Below are 25487 nucleotides of genomic sequence, written 5' to 3'. Positions count from 1 at the left end.
TTCATGTGTGGTTTTGACTTTATTTTATTATGCTTCATTTGTATTATCTATCTCCTGACTTCCCGATATCTGAAAATCCTCGAACCCGAACACTCAACAACGAACACCTTAGATAGGGCGTATGTTCATCTGATTTTGGTTTTTCTACACTCTACACTGCCACTAACTAGAAAATCGTTCATGATACACTCGATCTCGCAAACTACACTCAAGCACAGGTTTCAAAATATGCTCTGTCTCTTCGATTCGTTTTCTGAACCGTTCACGATCTCTTGCTGCCATTTCCCATTCACCTTTACGCGCATGGCGGTAAGCAAACTCCCAAGCACGAATTTCATGAACCTCCGGATTTAAGTTGAAACGCACCTGTAAATTCAGAAGATGACATTAGTTAATAGAATCAATCTTATTTAGATAAACTTTGCAAACAATTTTCAGCTCACGGGACAATTGTATGGTAAGATAATGAGGTTTAGGATATGCCAAGAAGAAACCGAACTAAACAGGCACAATGTTTTACATTAATAAAAAGAACGACTTTATTTTTCTCGAATGTTATATCTAAATATAAGAATAACATGAACTTTATCGATTTCAGTGACGTCGCTTTTTTTTTTCTTCGGAGCCAGGTAGAACAGTTATAGTTAGGTCAGTCCTGGTACGGGTCAGGTGGATAGTTTGGGTAATGGCTGAGCTGGTCCATGCGGACTACATTAGGGTGGCACAAATTTTAGAATTCAGTAGAGCCGATCCAAAACTACTCGCTATATGATCTCATTCAACCATGAAAACCATGAAAGCACAAATGTTTTAAGGTTTGTATGTGATTTAACACGGTTAAACGATCCACATTATTTAATATTTCGTAGACACGCTCCTATGTATTCCAAAAATATTTGCTATGCTAATTTCGGTAGATACGAGTACCGTGAACAACTTCCCCGAAGAGTGTAATAGGAGCGACTTCTGGTTCAAAAGTTATTCTTTATGCAATACTTATGTGTTTACATCGTTGGTGAAAATTGAATTTATCTGGATACTCTGGCTGATACCTCAATCAAGTTAACCGTGATATGCTAGTCATAAGCCGAATTAGGCAGCGATCAACATAGGCGGTTTTATAGTTCAGATGCGAGCGTCATAAATAAACAATCTGAAGGACATGAGTTTCGGTTCTTAATTTCTTTTAATTTTTTTGCTGCATGTAAAGCGGGAACGTTATTATGTAGAATTGTTAGTTTCAAATAAAATAATAAGGGAGATCATAACCGTTATTTCTGACATGTTATTTTCTTTTGGCAAAGTTATGTTCTAGGGTAGATATTCACGATGCTACCCCAATCTTAATCCCTGGATGATTCGTTCAAAAGTTTTGGTTAAAATCAAATCGTGTTTCATGGCCGGAGACACTCTTACTGGCGTATAGTGACAGATATTGCCCGGCTTGCTTTTGTGAAAGTGAATATGGTAACTTGTGTGAAAGAGTGCGTAAACATCAATCGGTTAAATCGTGTGAAATACTTTACTTTTCGTTGAAAACTTTGTGGGCGCCTATTGCTAATCGAAATATCATTCAGATAAGTATAGTGTGTAGTCATACAGACTATTATTGTTCTGTGATTTTCAGATTTCATTTCGCTGCGGCTGGCTTTATAAGCTTGCCCGCAGTGGAAGACGCAGTGTTATATTGTTCTTTGGTATTGTCCCGCTTCTCTAGCTGTAGTTTAATTTGCCTATAATGAGCGGCCTGTGTGCAAAGTGTACGAGCACGGTCAGTCTCGCCGAAGGCCTGGTTGTATGTCTTTTTTGCGGTGATAAATATCATCAAAAATGTTCCGGGCTAACAAAGGCCATGGTAAATTGGGTGGCAGATAATGCAAGTCTTTGCTACAAGTGTGCGAAGTGTTTATCAGATCAGTCTTCTGGTGTGCAGGATGTTAGTTCGATATCCATTGAGTTGAGTAAGAAGATGGAACAATTCGCTTCCATTTTTGAGTCTCTCACTGATGCCCGAAAAAACATCGATGCACAGATAAACATCGCAGTAGAAAACGGAATAGAAAAACTGATCAGGTCTTTCAACAACTCTCTCGAGAGTAAATTGGCTAGCTTGGAAAACAGTGTTGCCAAAAAGTTGGAAGATTTGAAAAGTTGTTTAAATGAAAATGTTAAGCGTGAAATTGAATTAGTTGGAATGAACAGAAAGAGGAATTTTAGTAATAGGAAGGTTCATTCTGAATCTGACGGGAATCCCAGTAGAAAACGAAAAATTTTGACGAATAAAGAAGATGAACCAATGTTAATTGAAATAGACGATGATGGAAATAATGACGAGGTTTTTGATAAAAATAGTAGAATTACTTACGCGAATGTTTTGTCGGGAGCTACTGGGACGAATAAAATTAGAACTAGAAGTCAAACGAAACGTAAGGCTCGCCCGGTCATTGTGATTAAACCAGTCGAGCCGTTGCAATCGAGTGACGACACGAGGAATGAATTAAAAAATAAATTAGATCCAAAGGTGCACAAAATTAGCAACTTTAAAAACGGTAAAGATGGCTCGATTATTGTGGAGTGTGCAACTCGGGATAATATTGAATCGGTGAAAGAAAACATTGTAAGCAATCTGGGTGAAAAGTATAATGCTGTTATACCGATACCCGGTAAACCGAAGTTGAAAATAATGGGGATGAGTGATCGATACTCTGAGGAAGTTTTCGTTGACTTATTAAAGAATCAGAATGAGGGCATTCAGGTCGATTATGTTAAAGTTGTTGCCAATTTTGAAAATCCACGCTTCAAGTATAACAAATACAATGTTATAATTGAAGTTGATAAGAACACTTATAGCGGCCTGATGTCAGCCCGTACGGTGAACATTGGTTGGGATAGGTGTTCTGTTTTAGAGGCCTTTAACGTGCTGCGCTGCTTCAACTGTGGAGAATTTGGTCATAAGAGTACGGGATGCGTTAATAAAGAAACATGCTCCAGATGTAATGGAGCACATAGAACATCTGAATGCTCGTCAACTGATTTTAAATGTGTAAATTGTATAAAAAAGAATAGTGAACGCAAAATGAATTTGGACGTAAACCATGCGGCATTTAGTAAGCAGTGTTCAGTATATCGGAGACTGCTAGAATCGAAAAAAAGCAACGTTTTGTTGAGTGAATAGCAACTAACAAACGGGAGGCTGTCTGAAATATTATGTTTAAATATAGCTGGGTTGTCTACAAACTTTGTTGCAATGCGACATCTTGTAGAAAACAAACGTCCATTGTTGGTTTTTCTATCAGAAACACATATTGTTAATGCTGATGCATTTGATCAGTATAGCATTCCGGGTTATAAAGTTGCTTTTTGCCTATCTCATTCCAGACATACCGGTGGAGTTGCTATTTACGCCAAAGAATCGATTAAATTCAACGTTCGGTTAAACGAAGCAGTTGATAATAATTGGTTCTTGGGTATATCAGTTGAAAGAGGCATGCAGATGGGAAACTTTGCAGTAGTATACCATTCTCCTAGTTCTAGCGATCGACGATTTTTAGAAATTTTAGAAAACTGGTGGGAGAATTTCGTTGATTTAAGCAAACTTAATGTAATTTCGGGCGATTTCAATATTGATTGGCTCAACGATCAAAATTCGAATCAGTTGAAGCAGTTGGCTGAGTTTTTCAATTTCAAGCAAACGGTTAGTGAGTTTACAAGAATTTCCAGACACAGTAGAACATTGATAGATCACGTGTATTCCAATTTTGATGGGGTTCATTCGTATGTAGAGGCCGATTGTAAAATTTCAGATCATGAGACAATTTCAATTTTGCTGGAGAGTGAACCAAACCGTGAGGAGGATAAAGTTAAAATTAAGTGCTGGAAAAGATATTCGAAACAAGCCATGTCTCAACTGGTTTCGAGAAGCCTGGATTTTACGGAATTGAATGGAAATTTGGATAACAAGGCAGCTGTTCTAACTAATGTGTTAAAAGAGTGTACAAATAGTTTAGTTTCTCAAAAGTATATTAATTTAAATAACTCGAACAGCTGGTACTCTTTAGATCTTTTGCGCCTGAAACGTAAAAGGGATAAAAAGTACAAGAAATTTTGCAGAACTAATAGTGAACGTCTTTGGAATGGGTACACACACGCGCGAAATATTTATTCACGAGCTTTGAAAAAGACCAAATGTGAGTACATTCAAAGGAAGATCGATCAACATCAAAACAACAGCAAAGAGTTATGGAAAATCCTAAAGAATTTAATTAAACCTAAACCTAGTTCCTCGCAGTCCATAACTTTTAACGGGGTAGAAGAACAATCTGAGCAAATAATAGCTGAAAAATTGAACAGTTATTTCGTTAACAGTGTGCAACTGATCAATCAAAGTATTGAGCTGGTCAGTGAACCTGCGGAAATAACACAGCCGATTAATATTAACTGTAGATTTGATGGATTTCACCCAATCACTTTTGAACAATTGAAAGATATTTGTTTTTCTTTGGGAAAATCGGCTGGTATCGATAATGTCAATGCAAAAGTGATACAGGATTGCTTTCATGTCATCGGACACGATCTGCTGGACCTTGTAAATGAATCGCTACAAACGGGGCACGTGCCGACAGTTTGGAAGGAATCACTTGTGATTCCTATTCCCAAAGTTACTGGGACGGATAAAGCCGAAGAGTACCGCCCCATTAACATGTTGCATACATTAGAGAAAATTTTAGAACTTGTTGTTAAGGGCCAGCTGATGAGATATTTGAATAATAATAATTTGCTAATTCCGGAGCAATCGGGATACCGAGAGGGACACTCTTGCGAAACCGCTTTGAATCTAGTGTTAGCAAAATGGAAAGAGAAAATCGAAGTTAAAGAGACTATTTTTGCTGTATTTTTGGATCTGAAACGCGCTTTTGAGACAATTTCGAGACCATTACTTTTGAAAACTTTAGAGCGATTTGGTATCGGAGGGATAGCACATAAGTGGTTTGAAAACTATTTATGTGATAGAACTCAGAAAACTAGTTTCAACGATTTTGTATCTAGTCCTCTCGGCAATCCTCTTGGAGTGCCGCAAGGTAGTGTCTTAGGTCCTATTTTATTTATTATGTATATAAATGACATGAGGCGAGTTTTACGATTTTGTGACTTAAATTTGTTTGCTGACGACACTGTTCTGTTCATTGCAGCTAAGGATATAGATGAAGCCGTGGCGCATTTGAACGAAGATTTGTATTCCCTTGCTCGTTGGTTAAATTTTAAACAATTAAAGTTAAATGTTGCTAAAACTAAATATATGATCATCTCTTCGGCTAATACTAGGCCTGACGTTAACGTTGAAATAAATGGTGAGACTATTGATCGCGTTAGTGAATTAAAATATCTTGGAATAATCATTGATGACAAGTTAACCTTTAAGTCTCACATCGACAATGTCATCAAAAAGATTGCTAAAAAGTATGGTATATTGTGTCGTCTGAAAAATGATTTAACAATTAGTAGTAAAATTTTATTATATAAATCTATTGTTTCACCACACATTGACTTCTGCCCATCCATTTTGTTTCTTGCCAATCAAACACAAATATTGAGGTTACAGCGATTACAAAATAGAATCATGCGATTAATTTTAAAATGTAACAGATACACTTCCTCTAGTTTCATGCTAAGCGCATTACAATGGCTCTCTGTGAAGCAAAGAATTTATTACTTAACAATGGTGTTCATTTTTAAAATTATTAATGGAATGCTGCCTCGATATTTGTGTGATCGAATTGAAAGAGGAAGTGATGTGCATAGGTACAACACTAGAAACGCGTCGGATCCAAGAACACCAAACTTTTTATTTAGTAGATCACAGAACTCCTTGTTGTACAAAGGAATAAGTTTTTTTCAATTCGATGCCTAGGCATATTAAACGTGCAGCAACATTAGCGGAGTTCAAAACACTGTGTATTTCACACGTAAAATCTGCTTTGTAGACAGATTTTTTGAATTTTTATATTTTGGAGTTATTTGAATAACTATGTAATACCACGAAGATTGTATTTTTTTTCTCTTCTATTATTTGCATTTAGTCACACTAAGTTATTATATTCGCTATGATGATGATGGATTTTTGTTACTTGTTTATTAAAGTTATTAAAAAATAATGAGATGTCTACAAAAGTCTGAGCCACGCGCGCGCTAAGCAGATAGAGACTAACTTGAAATCAAACATGGTGACCAGCACTAAAAGCTCATCGGGTTGAATCGAAGCTTTTAGACTTTTGTTGTGATCAGGGTCTGATTTGATGATGGAGTTGTGTTGACTTTGCTCGACAATAGAGTTAAGTTCGGTTATTGCTGCGATAGTGGTAATAACGGAGTTAGCTCGTTGAGTATGGGGCTTGATGACTCCTTCTGATAACTACTAGATATCGGGTTTAATTCCTGATCAATCAAGGATGTTCTCGGATAGGAGTATCCCTTGATTGCCTTGGGTTAATGGTAGGAACCTTTCAATAAAGGGGTCTGATGTGGATGATATAACTCGACCGGACTCTGCACTGCCACTAGGCTCGTCACTGCACACCTTAGCAGGTGGTAGTACCGATGTCTTGGTCAGGCGGGAGGAGTCTTACAGAGAATTATCGGAAATGGAAGCTATTGGGTTCAATTCCCGATTCTATCAAGTATCTTCCCGGAATGGAAATTTTCTTGATGGACCCTGGTTGTTGGCGGAATATTCGAAATGTATCTGGTTACGTTCTTTTGAAGGAAAGCTATGTCTGCAAATTAAACCAGTCCGTTTCTTTTTGTTAACTGGTTTTGTTATGGATCAAAATATTAATTATCTTTTAGATAAATCGTTCAGCTCACACCTTTGTGGGGGTATGAGGTGGGACCATCATCATCAAAAAAAATTAACCTTACCTTCAGTTTACGGGGCACTCTATAGCAGTTCCAGTTCCAGCTCCACAGGGATGTGGTGAACATCAGTTAAGCTTCAAAATAACGGGAATCTTTCCCGTTTCAGTCTCGTTTCAATTTTAAATTGCTCAACGTATATTATTGTATAACAAAAAAATACTAAAAATAATTCTGTTACGATTCGATCCCAAGTCCTTTAGATCACATGTTTCGGATGATACCATCTGGACTATATTTCCGCTTTACACCAATGATATAACTGGTGATCACAACAAATACGTCAAGGTTCACTTGATTGAAGGTTCAACTCGCCATGTAGCAAGAGACAGCACTATTTTCATAACTAGCTATGAACTGCCTTTAGAAGAAGTTGTTCCACTTGACTGAATCTATAGAATGTAGCATACAATATATTTTTGCAAAATTTGACAAAAGGTGAGCATTTATCTTTTTTTTGCATTGAAAATGTTTCGTACGTAAGCGTACGATCCGCCCGATTGCTCGGTTTACTCAAACATGAGGCACTAAATACTTTCGAAAGTATTTTCATAATTTACGCCAAATGGTATTTATAGCACAGGCTTGTTATGCCAAACGGCCAACTAGCATACAATGTCTCATGTCAAACGATATTATACCAAATGGCTTTATGTCAGTCTTGTTAAAAAACTGAGACAATTTTTAAAGTGTTGTATTGCACTGTTGGTACTGATTATTTTTCATAAGGATATTTTATTAAAAATAGTTACCCTTCTTTTAAACATGAGTTCTCGACAAACATATGATTACGGCCTAAAAGCCAACTGTCATAATCCACTTTGAATGGAAATTCCGGACAAACCGTTACATGCCAATCACAGATGTTGGTAGTAAACGAAAGAGAAAAGTTTTCTCTTTCATAAACTGTTGTGAACTGTGTTCAGCTAGTAACGGTTTGTCCGGAATTTCCATTAAAAGTGGATTTTGACAGTTGGCTTTTAGGCCGTAATCATATGTTTGTCGAGAGTTTTCTTTTGAGTTTCTTTTGTATTGATCAACTTGTAAAAGAAAAGCATCTAGTTTTATTCGACCAAATTTTGATCGAAGTCCACTTTATGGTACACAAATACTTCATGAAACTGTTTCAAACGTTTTCTATTCCATTTCATTGCTTCACACGTTTCGTCACTCAAAAGAACGCTCAAAACCGAAGAACTACTCAGTCATACTCTCTTCGAGAACTAGCGAAAACAAAATCCGAATTTATATTATACGCACTACAATGCCCTAATATTAGTATATTATCAAATAACTCAATCGAAAGAATGATAATAAACCAATTATCAAAAGGAGACTTCCCAGCAGAATTTTTTTATTTAGATTCTATTGGTTTTAACCTTACGGTCATTCGCCTCTTTTTCGGGTTAAAAAAATTTACCAACTTCGCTATGCACTCCCATTTAAGTGCCTATAATCTAAATGAAATGATTGTTACGAGCTTAAAAAAACAGAATTTTCGGCCAAATAATCCTCTAGAGTCCTAATCCTAAAGTTTTGGTACCTTCTGGTAAGAAATTTTTGGGTTTTGGTTCTGGGAAATATTTTTATTGGATTTGGTAGTTTGTTTTTAGAGATTTGATACTATTCGGTCGTCCCCGAACGGAAAGAAAGAATGAACAAGCGCCTTTTTTATGCAGGCTAAAGCTAAATAAATTTTTATTAAATTTCATCTTTCGCATTTAATTTTTCTCTCTTACTTTCAAATTTTCCTCCCTCGCTAACTATTCTTCCGACCAGCTTTCCAACTATCCTTCTTTCCTCTTTCCTACTTCTGCTGTCCTAAGTAAGGTAAGTATTATCATGTTTAAGGTAAGTATTTATAAATCATAATTTAAATTTCTTTCTTTTTCAGGTTACTCACGGTAACCGGTAACGGTGATATGCTGCAAGCAGGTTTCTCGTATCTCGCACTCTAATATCAGTACCAGCCCCAGCCCAGCTTCTCGCAGCCACTCTGTAAGCACCCTAAGGGAGAAACCTGCTCGCAGCGGTTGTATACCATTCCCCAGAAAGCCATTTCCCAGAAAGCCATTCCCCAAAATTCCCTTCCCCAGAATGTACCATTCTCCAGAAAGATATTTCCCAGAATGTACCAATCCCTAGAAAACCATTATCCAGAATGCTCCATTCCCCAGAATGTCTTTCCCCAGAATGCCCCATTCCCTAGAAAAGTTAATGTTTATTCATTATTTGTTGTTAAGCCAAAGGAATGCGCATACCTACACACCTAGAAAAAATCGTGTAAATTTACGTCTCCTGACCATGACATATACGAGCATCAAAAATGACTGAGTTTTACGTTTGATTTTAATTTTACATGACGTTGAATTTCGTAAATCACGTAATTTTACTCCACATATAGCGTTTATCCTGAATGGCATATATATATATATATATATATATATATATATATATATATATATATATATATATATATATATATATATATATATATATATATATATATATATATATATATATATATATATATATATATATATATAATATATATATATATATATATATATATATATATATATATATATATATATATATATATATATATATATATATATATATATATATATATATATATATAATATATATATATATATATATATATATATATATATATATATATATATATATATATATATATATATATATATATATATATATATATATATATATATATATATATATATATATATATATATATATATATATATATATATATATATATATATATATATATATATATATATATATATATATATATAATATATATATATATATATATATATATATATATATATATATATATATATATATATATATATATATATATATATATATATATATATATATATATATATATATATATATATATATATATATATATATATATATATATATATATATATATATATATATATATATATATATATATATATATATATATATATATATATATATATATATATATATATATATATATACGCACCGACGCATGATGATGAGTTATGTTCTACCATAGACCATGCGGTAGACTTGGGTGCAACGCCCAACTCCTACTCTGCATAAGGCAAAGAATTCTTCACATTTCCTTTCGATCATGCCCATATGAGCCTGCCTAGTTCTAGTTTTCCGTTCTAAGTTTATAACTGATTCGCTCTAGAATACCTATCCGTCTTTCAATTTCATTGCTTTCGTTTCTCTTAGTCTCAAATTTGCCGAAAATAGCCAACAAAATCGATACAGTAGAACCTTGCGGCAATTAAAACATAGTAACATATTTTCTAGGGATTGGTACATTCTGGGAAATATCTTTCTGGAGAATGGTACATTCTGGGGAAGGGAATTTTGGGGAATGGCTTTCTGGGAAATGGCTTTCTGGGTAATGGTATACAACCGCTGCGAGCAGGTTTCTCCCTTAGGGTGCTTACAGAGTGGCTGCGAGAAGCTGGGCTGGGGCTGGTACTGATATTAGAGTGCGAGATACGAGAAACCTGCTTGCAGCATATCACCGTTACCGGTTACCGTGAGTAACCTGAAAAAGAAAGAAATTTAAATTATGATTTATAAATACTTACCTTAAACATGATAATACTTACCTTACTTAGGACAGCAGAAGTAGGAAAGAGGAAAGAAGGATAGTTGGAAAGCTGGTCGGAAGAATAGTTAGCGAGGGAGGAAAATTTGAAAGTAAGGGAGAAAAATTAAATGCGAAAGATGAAATTTAATAAAAATTTATTTAGCTTTAGCCTGCATAAAAAAGGCGCTTGTTCATTCTTTCTTTCCGTTCGGGGACGACCGAATAGTATCAAATCTCTAAAAACAAACTACCAAATCCAATAAAAATATTTCCCAGAACCAAAACCCAAAAATTTCTTACCAGAAGGTACCAAAACTTTAGGATTAGGACTCTAGAGGATTATTTGGCCGAAAATTCTGTTTTTTTAAGCTCGTAACAATCATTTCATTTAGATTATAGGCACTTAAATGGGAGTGCATAGCGAAGTTGGTAAATTTTTTTAACCCGAAAAAGAGGCGAATGACCGTAAGGTTAAAACCAATAGAATCTAAATAAAAAAATTCTGCTGGGAAGTCTCCTTTTGATAATTGGTTTATTATCATTCTTTCGATTGAGTTATTTGATAATATACTAATATTAGGGCATTGTAGTGCGTATAATATAAATTCGGATTTTGTTTTCGCTAGTTCTCGAAGAGAGTATGACTGAGTAGTTCTTCGGTTTTGAGCGTTCTTTTGAGTGACGAAACGTGTGAAGCAATGAAATGGAATAGAAAACGTTTGAAACAGTTTCATGAAGTATTTGTGTACCATAAAGTGGACTTCGATCAAAATTTGGTCGAATAAAACTAGATGCTTTTCTTTTACAAGTTGATCAATACAAAAGAAACTCAAAAGAAAACTCTCGACAAACATATGATTACGGCCTAAAAGCCAACTGTCAAAATCCACTTTTAATGGAAATTCCGGACAAACCGTTACTAGCTGAACACAGTTCACAACAGTTTATGAAAGAGAAAACTTTTCTCTTTCGTTTACTACCAACATCTGTGATTGGCATGTAACGGTTTGTCCGGAATTTCCATTCAAAGTGGATTACGACAGTTGGCTTTTAGGCCGTAATCATATGTTTGTCGAGAACTCATGTTTAAAAGAAGGGTAACTATTTTTAATAAAATATCCTTATGAAAAATAATCAGTACCAACAGTGCAATACAACACTTTAAAAATTGTCTCAGTTTTTTAACAAGACTGACATAAAGCCATTTGGTATAATATCGTTTGACATGAGACATTGTATGCTAGTTGGCCGTTTGGCATAACAAGCCTGTGCTATAAATACCATTTGGCGTAAATTATGAAAATACTTTCGAAAGTATTTAGTGCCTCATGTTTGAGTAAACCGAGCAATCGGGCGGATCGTACGCTTACGTACGAAACATTTTCAATGCAAAAAAAAGATAAATGCTCACCTTTTGTCAAATTTTGCAAAAATATATTGTATGCTACATTCTATAGATTCAGTCAAGTAGAACAACTTCTTCTAAAGGCAGTTCATAGCTAGTTATGAAAATAGTGCTGTCTCTTGCTACATGGCGAGTTGAACCTTCAATCAAGTGAAGTTATATCATTGGTGTAAAGCGGAAATATAGTCCAGATGGTATCATCCGAAACATCTGATCTAAAGGACTTGGGATCGAATCGTAACAGAATTATTTTTAGTATTTTTTTGTTATACAATAATATACGTTGAGCAATTTAAAATTGAAACGAGACTGAAACGGGAAAGATTCCCGTTATTTTGAAGCTTAACTGATGTTCACCACATCCCTGTGGAGCTGGAACTGGAACTGCTATAGAGTGCCCCGTAAACTGAAGGTAAGGTTAATTGAGTAAGCCGGGCAATATCTGTCACTATACGCCAGTAAGAGTGTCTCCGGCCATGAAACACGATTTGATTTTAACCAAAACTTTTGAACGAATCATCCAGGGATTAAGATTGGGGTAGCATCGTGAATATCTACCCTAGAACATAACTTTGCCAAAAGAAAATAACACGTCAGAAATAACCTATAATCCTATATATATATATATATATATATATATATATATATATATATATAGGAAGTTAGGATGACATTATGTATTCCGAATTAAAATAAAGAATGGCTGACTTTCCCCAGAAACCATTCCACAGAAACTAAAATACCAAAGTGTTTTCCCCAGAAAGAACTATTCTCCAGAAAACCATATCCAGAATGAGGATTGGTTTATAAGTTCATTCCACAGTTATAACCATTTCCCACATATTTTTTTTTTTTGAAGTAGGATTTTTTTTAATAAATATCAAAACATTTTTCCATTATGTTGGCTTTGGCCATATTGCTCCCCTCGAAGAGTGCACTGGTAGCAGCATTAGACAATAGCAATATTTTTACTTTTCTTTTAATAATATAAACATACATATAGGACAAAGCGCAAAATTCAGCACAGATGAGTTTTTCAGTGCCATTTGGCAACAACCATAGAAAGCGGTAGCCCCTTTCTTAGGATCCAAAAGAATGAAACAGTGTTATGTAAGTAAGGTTATGTGCGAAACCAAAACTTTGTACATTACCTAAATCAAGGAACTGATGCGTGATGTTAAGCTGGTAAGGATAAGCCATCGAAAGCGGCGGCTCCTCGCAAAAATATCGTTGCCCCAATTCGGCCGGTTCCAACCACTCATTTACAAAATAGTTAAACCTCAGGCCCAGGAACAATTGGTATATCCCCCGTATACATGCGCATATGTCAGTCCCAACCAAAAATTTGTTCAATTCAAAATGACCGCTAACATTGACGAATAATTGTTGTCGAGTATTATGTCTGTAACTCTGTGGTATAAGTACCATTTGGTGTAAGGTATGAAAATACTTTCGAATGTATTTAGTGCAACCTGTTTGAGTAAACCGATGGATCGTACATTTGCGTACGGAACATTCCCAATACAAAAGAAAGATACATCCTCTAAAAACCCACGAAACCATTTGTCAAAATATGCATTCATTTCGATTTTAATATGGATTGTTATAATATGGAACCAAAGCTCCAAAGAAGGAATTAACATATGTTTGAACAAACCGGGCAGACGAAAAGATAACAAGTTTGCGTGCAAGTTACTAGGCGTTCAAATTCAAAGAACTGCTCATGTTTGAAAGAAGGAACCAAGTCCTATGTTCGAGTAAACCGGTTGTGCGGGAGGATAACAGGGGTGGCATTACGCATCTCGATTCGATCAAAATTCTATCGACTCGACCTTGTTTCGCATTATGTATTTCGAACCGAGCTCGAAAGTAAAGTTTCGTTCGAGTTCACTCGAAGAAGTACTAGATTATCGAGAAGTGTTGGCATTATGGAACCATAACAATCGAACTCGAAAGCGACTCGTGTCGAACGTATTTGCTCGATAGTTTTATTGCTGTCGACTGTCATTCGAGATTATGATTTGTGTTTTTATTTCATGTCATTCTTTAAATTGGGTAACAAACGGAATACTTAGAGGATATAAAATTACCAAAAGGTATGAAAAGCTCCCACGTACTTTATATTATATCTATTTTCACCATCAGGAACATACTTTTTTTTGGAAAAAGTAATATTAAATACTGCTAATAGATTATCCTACACCAAGTAATAATAAAAAAGTGTTAAAACACATCGATGGAGCAAAGTGAAGACACCTAGACTTGTCTAATCGCTATTTGATAGATGTATAAAATCACAATCATTCTTGATTTCAAAGTGGTGATTTAAACAATTTTATATTTTAGTTGGTTCATTTGTTACCGACTATACCTCAATTGTTTTCAATATCACAATATAGCCTTGAATTCAATGTCATAATGTACGTTTTATACACCAACAGAATTAGGTATTATATCGTCATTTGTATTAAATGCATGAAAATACAGAATATTATCTTATATAGCAAAGAACTTTGAATCAAATTGAAATACTAACAAATTTGAATGCATCAACCGATTAAAAATTATACCATCTGCAATTTCTATCGCATTCAGCCAAAACAAAGAATAGATGTCAATTATTTTGTGCTAAGAGTGCAAGAAATTGTTTTGGTAGGAATTAAAATTGTGGTTGTAAATTTGACGTGGAATAACCCGTACATTAAATATGTAAAACTACTCAACTTTTCGTTCATCAAGATGCCATTTTTTCAATTCGTGAATTAGACGAAACTAACTATTTACAATGCACGAAAATGCTTCGTTGCAGAAAACTAATAATTATTTTGTTCATCGTATGATAATTTTAATTCCACCTAAGAATTTTTTTCAGTGTGAACAAAATTTCAGTTTGTTTTGTTTTTTTTTTTTCGATGAGCGTCAAATTCACAGAATAAAAATAGTGATAGTGGTAAATAAATTGACCCAAACATGTTCATAATTTGCTCAGGTCACTCACCCTCACCGTCTTTTTTCAATGCTTGGGCATTATTTTCGTTTGATATAACTGTATTCTTGAACTTCTTACCACAAAATTTTAATATATCTCGCTGTTTAGGTTGAAGCACCGAAACATCGTAATGCCTAGCTGGTAGTGTCTCTTATTCGGACCTCAGTCGCACGATGGAATGTATTATCTACAGAAATCGCTTTCATCAAATCTTTTCGAAAATATTCATAGCGATTCCCTTTTCACTAAAAATGGCTAATTTTGCATTAAAATTTTCGTTTTCAGGTTTTTTTTCTTCAGGAAACTAATAGCTTCCAAAAGCAACATTTTTTTTAGCAATTGATGAAGCAAAAATTTAAAAACTAGTTCGTTAAATAGCCATTTTTAGTTTAAATAGTCGAGACAATAATTTGTTTTCGTGTTTGCGGGGTTTTCCGTGTACTTGTTAATTATTTTGTTATAGCGCACAACTAGAGATAGGGAGAACAAAATAAAAATGAAGTGTTTCTAGAAATTGTAGATGGTATAATTTTTAATCGGTTGATGCATTCAAATTTGTTAGTATTTCAATTTGATTCAAAGTTCTTTGCTATATAAGATAATATTCTGTATTTTCATGCATTTAATACAAATGACGATATAACACCTAATTCTGTTGGTGTATAAAACGTACATTATGACATTGAATTCAAGGCTATATTGTGATATTGAAAACAATTGAGGTATAGTCGGTAACAAATGAACCAACTAAAATATAAAATTGTTTAAATCACCACTTTGAAATCAAGAATGATTGTGATTCTATACATCTATCAAATAGCGATTAGACAAGTCTAGGTGTCTTCACTTTGCTCCATCGATGTGTTTTAACACTTTTTTATTATTACTTGGTGTAGGATAATCTATTAGCAATATTAAATATTACTTTTTCCAAAAAAAAAGTATGTTCCTGATGGTGAAAATAGATATAATATAAAGTACGTGGGAGCTTTTCATACCTTTTGGTAATTTTATATCCTCTAAGTATTCCGATTGTTACCCAATTTAAAGAATGACATGAAATAAAAACACAAATCATAATCTCGAACGACAGTCGACAGCAATAAAACTATCGAGCAAATACGCTCGACTCGAGTCGCTTTCGAGTTCGATTGTTATGGTTCCATAATGCCAACACTTCTCGATAATCTAGTACTTCTTCGAGCGAACTCGAACGAAACTTTACTTTCGAGCTCGGTTCGAAATACATAATGCGAAACAAGGTCGAGTCGATAGAATTTTGATCGAATCGAGATGCGTAATGCCACCCCTGTTATCCTCCCGCACAACCGGTTTACTCGAACATAGGACTTGGTTCCTTCTTTCAAACATGAGCAGTTCTTTGAATTTGAACGCCAAGTAACTTGCACGCAAACTTGTTATCTTTTCGTCTGCCCGGTTTGTTCAAACATATGTTTTGATTCCTTCTTTGGAGCTTTGGTTCCATATTATAACAATCCATATTAAAATCGAAATGAATGCATATTTTAACAAATGGTTTCGTGGGTTTTTAGAGGATTTATCTTTCTTTTGTATTGGGAATGTTCCGTACGCAAATGTACGATCCATCGGTTTACTCAAACAGGTTGCACTAAATACATTCGAAAGTATTTTCATACCTTACACCAAATGGTACTTATACCACAGAGTTACAGACATAATACTCGACAACAATTATTCGTCAATGTTAGCGGTCATTTTGAATTGAACAAATTTTTGGTTGGGACTGACATATGCGCATGTATACGGGGGATATACCAATTGTTCCTGGGCCTGAGGGTTAACTATTTTGTAAATGAGTGGTTGGAACCGGCCGAATTGGGGCAACGATATTTTTGCGAGGAGCCGCCGCTTTCGATGGCTTATCCTTACCAGCTTAACATCACGCATCAGTTCCTTGATTTAGGTAATGTACAAAGTTTTGGTTTCGCACATAACCTTACTTACATAACACTGTTTCATTCTTTTGGATCCTAAGAAAGGGGCTACCGCTTTCTATGGTTGTTGCCAAATGGCACTGAAAAACTCATCTGTGCTGAATTTTGCGCTTTGTCCTATATGTATGTTTATATTATTAAAAGAAAAGTAAAAATATTGCTATTGTCTAATGCTGCTACCAGTGCACTCTTCGAGGGGAGCAATATGGCCAAAGCCAACATAATGGAAAAATGTTTTGATATTTATTAAAAAAAAATTCCTACTTCAAAAAAAAAATGTGGGAAATGGTTATAACTGTGGAATGAACTTATAAACCAATCCTCATTCTGGATATGGTTTTCTGGAGAATAGTTCTTTCTGGGGAAAACACTTCGGTATTTTAGTTTCTGTGGAATGGTTTCTGGGGAAAGTCAGCCATTCTTTATTTTAATTCGGAATAAATAATGTCATCCTAACTTCCGGTTTCAACACAATGCAAATCAGGGACCATTCATAAATTACGTAACGCAAAAATTGCCCAAAATTGACCCCCACCCCCTCCCCCTATGTAACAAATTGTCACAAATTTTTCCATCACCCCTCCCCTGTTACGTAACAAATTCCAAGAAACATTTTTTTTATCGATGAAAACATGTTAGGTAACGATCTAGTTAACACCCCCTCCCCCCTATGTCGCAACTTGTCACAACTTGTCGTTCCCCCTCCCCCCCCCCTTAAAAGCGTTACGTAATTTATGAATGGTCCCTCATTTCAAATGTGACCGAATCGAAGAATGTCGTTCGATGAAAGTGGGAACGGCTAGTACGTTTGAAAAGATCAAATCAATAAAAAAAAGTTAAATTTTTCTGGGGAATGACTTCCTGGGAGATGGTGCATTCTGGGGTATGGAATTCTGGGGAATGGTACATTCTGGGAAATGACTTTCTGGGGAATAGTATATTCTGGGGGATGATATTCTGGGGAGTGAAATTCTGGGGAATGGCTTTCTGGGGAATGATTTTCGGGGGAATAGTATACAATCGCTCGCAGCATATCAAATGGAGCCTGTCAGAGTAAAAGCAGGCAGTCGGCGTCGATCCGCTCAGCTTTCACTCTGACATCATCCCTTTGGTTTGCAGCAAGCAGGTTTCTCGCATCTCGAATCCCAGTGTCAGTTTCAGCCCCAGTTCAATTTCTCGCCGCCACTCTGTAAGCGACCTAATGGTTGTATACCGTTCCCCCTAAAGCCTTTTCCCAGAAAGCCATCCCCCAGAATTACATATCCCAGAACGTACCATTCCCCAGAAAAACATTTCCCAGACTGTACCATTCCCTAGAAAGCCATTATCCAGAATGCCCCATTCACCAGAAAGTCATTCCCTTGAATACCTCATTTCCCAGAAAAGTTTATGTTTTTATTCATTTTTTGTGCTGATGCCAAAGGTTTGCACGTTACCTAAGTCAACGAACTGATGCGGTGTAAAGCTGCGGAGGATGTGCCGTCGAAAACAGAGGCCTCTCGCAAGCATGCCAACTGGTACTTATACCATAGAGTAAAAGACATAATACTCGATAACAATTCCTCGCCAACGTTGGCGGTCATTTTAAATTGAATATATTTTTATTTGGACTTATCGCAATTGCGACTATGGCGCCACTGATAAAGGCGCAAGTATACGAGGGATAGACAAGTAAAAAAATGTTCGTGGGCGTGAGCGTTTCAACAATGTTGGTTATAGGCAAAAGGTCTGGATTAAGGAGAAGCCGAAAACCGGAAGCCGAAACGTTGACAAAAAGGGTAGCTAACAGTTTCAAGCGGAATACCAACCGCTCCTACTGGAAATGTCGTGGAGTTATGAATGCATGTATGAATTATCTGGCGGAATTTTTCTTGTAACCGGGACTGTCAACTAGGAACGTCTCCTTGATATAGCCGTCATATGAAGACGACCAATGAAACGCATCAAATAAGAAACTTCGATCGTAGTCACTACAGACACTTTATGTAACAGACTTGCGGAGAGAAAAATAATAAGACTAGCAACCATGAATGTAAACTGGCATCACGGAAGCTCCCATAAGCTTTGCATGGGCTTCCTCTTGCACTTCCACTCTCAAAACCATCATGCTCGTTTGGCTGCACTTTTTTGACACTTCGCTAGTCTGTATATAAAATGTCTGTAGTAGTCACTAATCACTATCTCGAAAGACTCTAAATAAACATTGCGTAACTTCAAAAGTGTACCAAAACAAATATTTCAAAAAAATGAAACTCAAAGGAAGGAAAATATATTCAAATAAAGAATATTCATAACACTTTAAAAATTGTCCTAGCTTCTGAACAAGATTATCCTGCTTGACACAAAGCCATTTGGCATAATATCGTTTGACATAAGACATATTTATAAGTACCATTTACTTTCGAGTGTATTTGGTGCCACATGTTTGAGTAAACCGAGCAATCGGGTGGATCGTACTTTTACGTACGAAACATTCCAATGCTAAAGATGGATAAATATTCTAAAAACACACCAAACTGTTTGTCAAAATGTGTATTCATTTCGATTTTTATATAGATTCAAGGAAAGCTCGAAAGAAGGAATCAACACCTAGGTATGTTTGAATAAATCGGGCAGACGAAAAGATAAAAAGTTTTGTGCAAGAGTTATTTGGCATAAAGATTTAAAGAACTGTTCATGTTTGAAAGAAGGAATCAATTCCCATGTTCGAGTAAATCGGGTATGCAAATCGATTTCAACGGCTTATCCTCAGCAACTAAACACTGCATCAGTTCCTTGCCTTAGGTAATGTACAAAGTATGGTTTCGCCACATATCCTTACTTACATGACACTGTTTCAATCTCTTGGATCCTAGGAAGGGGGCTACCGCTTTCTATGGTTTTTGCCAAATGGCTCTCAAAAACACACCTGTACTGAATGTTGCGATTTGTCCTATATGCTTATATTATTAAAAGAAATGTAAACAATTATCACCCTAGTGAGAAATTTTGGTGTTTACCAAATTTTCCTCCTTAGGGTGAAATATAGCATAGTGCTTTCGCATAGGCCTTCTAAGCTAAGACAAGTTTCGGCTTCACTGTGTCTCATCGGCATAAACAGAACTTCTGCTCGGACGGGACATCACGTTTGATCAGTCGTTCGATTGAAACACAAAGTGTGTTTTAGTTTTAAGGGATTTGCGTCAAGCCGGCGCTAATCTATTCCGACAAATAGTTAGTGCCGGTTTCTGATGAGGCGAAGCCGAAACGCAACTGTGTAAGAAATAAGGTTTTGTGCCCTCAAGTTCAAAGACTGGTTTTGCCAACAAATTTTCACCCTGGTGAGAAATTTTGGTGTTTACCAAATTTTCCTCCTTAGTGTGAAATATAGCATAGTAAAAAATATTGCTATTGTCTAATACTGCTAGCAGTGCACTCCTCCAGGGGAGCAATATGGCCAACATTCTGAAAAATGATTTTTGATTTTCATCAAGATTTTTTCCCACTTCAAAAACAAAATGTCTGGGGAATGGTTATATCTGTTGAATGAACTTCTGAGCATTGGTTCATTCTGGACGTGGTTTTCTTGAGAATAGTTCTTTCTGGGGAAAACAATTCGGTATTTTAGTTTCTGTGGCATGGTTTTTGTGGAAAGCCAGCAAATTCTTTATTTTAATTCGGAATTAATAATGTCCTAAATTCCGGTTTCAACACAATGCAAATCATTTCAAATGTGACCGATTCGAAAGCGAAGAATGTCGTTCGATGGAAGTGGGAAGGAGTAGAACATTTAAAAAAATCAAATCAATAAAAAAAAAAGTAAAACTTTCTGGGAAATGGTGCATTCTGGGGTATGGCATTCTGGGGAATGGTACATTCTGGGAAATGACTTTCTGGGGAATAGTATTTTCTGGGGGATGGTATTCTGGGGGGTGGAATTCTGGGGAATGGCTTTCTGGGGAATGATTTTCGGGGGAATAGTATACAATAGACCTAATTGTTTAAAATTAAACAGAATCCACAGTTTTAAAAAAATATCACCGAAAACGTTTCATATTTCAACGATAGCAAAGAGGAACCGACGGACATTTTCAAATTAGATTTAACTATACAATTGTACTATTTTTTATTGATTTGATCAGTTTGCCTGATTTGGCATTATGCATGTTACGTGTTTGAAAAGGTTTCTTTGTAATGTTTTATCTATATTATTATGAAAGGGTCCGAAATGTGAAAAAATCATGATGGAAAGGTCATTTTCAAGTTTATGACTATGTATAAAGCATCTATTGACAGTTTTTTTCAAAACCAGGAATTTTGGAACAGACATGTGCATTAGAGTGGCTCGAATGACATTTTTCAGCACAGCACTTTTTGAGTGCCTTTTGTGGTCCCAAATGCCTGTGCAAAGTTTGAGAGCGGTCGGTTGCTTTCCGGGTTTGCGCATTACGTTCAAAGTTTGTACGGATTTTATATGGGGAAATCAATTATTTTGCGTTTACGTGAATAGAGATCGCTGTTTCATTCAACATAAAAAACCAGCTTTATAAAACTATAGCTCAAACCTTGGTTAACAACTTTGTCGAATACGGTAACTAGCTACGAGTTTTCAGAAAATAGTTATTAACGACATTAAAACTTAATGTTCAATCCAAATGAAGAAATTCATTATTTCTTCCAACACTGTCAGTACACCACGACACCGATACTTTAAACTTAAATAAATGAGAATATAATCATCGCAAAGACTTGGTACCTTTGAATGAAATGTTCGGAATGAATTGTTGAATAACATAGACGTAGTCAGAAAATGAAAACGGCACAACGGTTTATAAGTTTTACATATTTTAAAACCCTATTTCTTAGCCATTCAGAGTCAGAATTTTAAAAAATGCATATTCTTAGATTCCTTGAAGTCTCGGAATTGTTTCTAATGACGTTTTTGTTCGAGAATCTAGGAACGAAACCAGGATAGTTACTTCAAACAAGCGTTTTTTGATGAAATCTAGCAGAGGTGATGTTGGCGAACCAGAAATATACTTCAGGTTAGAACCCCACGCGATTTCCAGGCTTGAGTTAGTTTTTGCCTCAAGCAAAAACAACAAATTAATTTTGTAAGTGTAAATCCTAAATATTGTAAATGTTATTTCCCACAACAAAGATTGTAGTATGATTCAAAATATTAAGAAAGTTCTGTCGTTGACATTTACAAGGACGTAATGATTCTTTGTTTTATACAAAACAAAAGGGACTGGGGAGAACACAAGCCCCCCTCCTCTGCATTTCATTTTCTGACTACGTCTATGTTATTCAGCAATTCATTGCTGAATATTTCATTCAAAGGTACCAAGTCTCTGCGATAAATATATTTTCATTTATTTAAATTTTTAATGTCGATGTCGGTGGTGCACCGGCAGTGTTGGAAAAAGTAATCAATTTCTGCGTTTGGATTTCACCATAAGTTTTGAAATCGTTATAACTATTTTTTGAAAACTCGTAGCTAGTTACGATCTTCGACAAAGTTGTTAACTAAGGTTTGAACTATAGTTTTATAGAGCTGGTTTTTCATATTCAGTGAAAAGGCGATCTTTATTAACGTAAAAAAAAAATAATTGATTTCCCCATATAAAATCCCATACAAACTTTGAACGCAATACGCAAATCCGGGAAGCAACCAACCGCTACCAAATTTTGCACAGGTATTTGGAACCACAAAAGGAACTGAAAAAGTGCTGTGCCCGCTAGTTTAAATCATTTTGAAGTTTTTCCATAAAACCGCGAGCCACTCTAATGTGCATGTATTGCATTAAAAAACATAGGCAAGAAAATATTATTGATGTTAACGTAATTTCACTTCCTCCAGGGGTCCAAAATCGGTTGATTACCCCACCCGCTACATAGCGCAATTTCATGAAAATCCCTTCCTTACCCTTCGTAGTAGCAATTGCCGAAGTGTTTATTATAGTCAATTAAACGTAATCAGAGAAATGAAAGTTCGATTGCAAAATTTTTTAGCGCTATTGAAAAGATTATTTTATTCAAAACTACACTAAATAATTTTAAATGTTGGATGCGTTCTGCATAAAAACGTGTTCACTCCAAAAATCGGTCTGTTAAACATTTTTTTCAAAACGACCTCGTCGGAAAGATGCTGGATATCAATGTTTTTTTAAAACCTCTTTCAATTATATTTATTTTTGGAACGAGTTTGACGAGTGGGTTTTGAAATGGGATATTTAACGTGGTTTTGGGATAAAATATAGCGACAACCGTGTGGTACTTTTTCCAAAGCTTTCATATGCTGGACAGATTCAGTGAGAAGAGTCAATTTTGGGCAATTTTTGCGCTTCGTGATTTATAAATGGTCCCCAATGTTCTTGTTCTACATAACCATAAACATATCAATTATGAATGTATGTACCTTTTTTTCTTCGAAGCCCGAATCGAGCTGATGGGTTCGAGCTTTATCAGTTCCTTCACCGTAGCTCTCGTCCTCGGATCCATCATCGTCCGTATCCAAATCTATCTCTAACTGGCAATCTGTATCATCGTGGTTGGAGTCGTAGCAAAAAACGATACTGTCATCACTACATTCTGAAAGATTCCTCTCTCGTCGCAATGACGCTACCGGAGCGAAAAAATTATTCAACGCCATGCAGATATCGTTTCTTCTCCGTGGGTTTGCAGAAGGTGTCAATAGTCGTACGTCTTCAGAAAATATCACAAAACTATCTTCACTTTCACATTCTGATGTCTGCCTTAGGTGCTGGCCAAGTAAATGTTGCACCTTGGTTTTCTCTGAAACAGGAAAACCGATAGCCGGAAAGGACTCTTCCGATAAATTAAAAGGAACTGTTGAACTTGATGGTTGGGAGGATACCAAATTAAGATTATGATCTACTTCGCAACTTTTGTTCATAACAGATTCGAAACCTTCATCCTCCGATTCAAACTCATTTTCATTCGGGATTTGCGGATAATCTTCTAACATGTCTGCCAAAAGATCATGACGATTTTTCTCATTCTGGTTTTTGCCAACCGTCTTTGATTTACTGAGGTGATTGAAGCTTTTTTGCGCCTTGGGACGCTTATATTTACTCGACGAACAGGGCATTTCAAAACCGGCAGCAGCAGTATTTCTGTATTTCCACGAGTATGTATGTTTTTCAATTTTCTCGGTGGGACACCAATCGACAGGTGAGTTTCCAACCGAAAGAGATATCTGATCACAGGTAGCTTCTTGATCTTCCGGAATTATAAGTGTAGTTTTACCAGGGTCAAACACGGGAGTACTGAGGCTCATGTCAACGAAAATATCCGGAGCTGACAATGACTGTTTGTTTTTCTCTAATGCAGTAAGCGGAATTTCAGTTGGTTTGAGTATGTTAAACAATTTTTGGAAAACATTCCCCACAAAAGTTGTGGTACTGAAGCTTCTACTCGATGGTGCCTTGTTTACCACACATTTTCCATCCACCACCAATAACTTCTTGTTTCGCGACGGCATCATTGCGTATTGTGAACCTACTCCAGCGGCCATGTTTGCGTTGTAATTCCAACTAGATAGCATTATTAATGTTGATTATTAGTTGTAATTTTAGTTTACTCTAATAGCAATATTTATACAGGGAAATTTATCCGTACTATTTGATGTTCACGGAAAGTAGATGCTCCAGCAAGCAAAAACACTATTTCGTTATGAAATCATCAACATATCTATCACATTCTTTCAATACGTCATTGCGAGCAGTTTATCCTGAACGATCTTTGATCTGTTGTTCCTTGTACGTAAAATATTTTTTCGAACGTTGCACTCGATGACGGTATCGAAAATCAATCTTCTGATAACTAGCAACAGGCCCTTGACGAAACACTTCACAAAATCTGTACTGGGCCTTGATATTATTAAAAATTTTAGCTAATTTTTTGCATTTTCTACACTCCTTATCCATTATTTCATCAAAATTAAACTTCGTCAGATACCTTTTACCTGGGACGGGACCTGCGGATTCGTGTTTTCTTATTCTTTCTTTGTGTTTGTTATATCTTACTTCTTCGATTCACACACACTAATACTTGGTGAAGTTCAAGAAATGATATAACTTTTTTAAAGAACAAACAAGAATTGAACTTTCAATTTTTTTTGTGAATCCATTATCATGAAGTGCAAGGTCAAAAATTGCGGTCGTAGTAAAGCGAAAAATCCGGAGATGGCTTTTCACCATTTTTCGGTGAATCCCGATTTGTGAGAAGTGGGAGAAGTTCACAAGAATTGATGATCTCGAAATTAATGAAAGCACTATCATCTCCACTATCATTATTGATCTAATAATTAATTTATTGAAATATTTGCAAAAAAAGAAGTTAGCATTTACTTCATTACAAATGGAATACTCCCCATATTAATCACTCTGACGACAGCCGGTTCAATCTGACATTTGCGTGCTGGATCAATTTGACACGCGTTTTTTTTTCTTTCCGCAGGTCCCGTCCCAGCCTTTTACTTTATGCGGCCATTTTGATACTACAAAGAAAAAGATCTGTCATTCGCAAATTCTGATGCAATCACATCCAGCGATGCCAGATGTAAAT

At 35.6% G+C, this 25487-nt stretch overlaps 1 protein-coding gene across 2 annotated transcripts; it reads right to left on the bottom strand.

The window, feature by feature from the left end:
- Positions 1–6: 6 nt before the first annotated feature.
- LOC131692031 (uncharacterized) lies at positions 7–25487 on the bottom strand. Of its 2 annotated transcripts, XM_058978861.1 has the most exons (4): positions 25400–25487; positions 24522–24885; positions 23317–24454; positions 7–366 (listed from the first exon to the last, which is right to left on the bottom strand). In XM_058978861.1, exons 3-4 carry the CDS (start codon positions 24433–24435, stop codon positions 163–165), a joined length of 1323 nt encoding a protein of 440 aa, XP_058834844.1. In that variant the 5' UTR covers positions 24436–24454; positions 24522–24885; positions 25400–25487; the 3' UTR covers positions 7–162. The 2 variants fall into 2 exon arrangements, with proteins under 2 accessions (XP_058834844.1, XP_058834843.1); XM_058978860.1 differs by having other exon boundaries at positions 23317–24885.

Source organism: Topomyia yanbarensis, chromosome 3, assembly GCF_030247195.1.
Source record: "Topomyia yanbarensis strain Yona2022 chromosome 3, ASM3024719v1, whole genome shotgun sequence".
NCBI lineage: Eukaryota > Metazoa > Arthropoda > Insecta > Diptera > Culicidae > Topomyia > Topomyia yanbarensis.
Note: the sequence above shows the minus strand (reverse complement) of the source record. Positions and strands in the feature narration are given on the sequence as shown.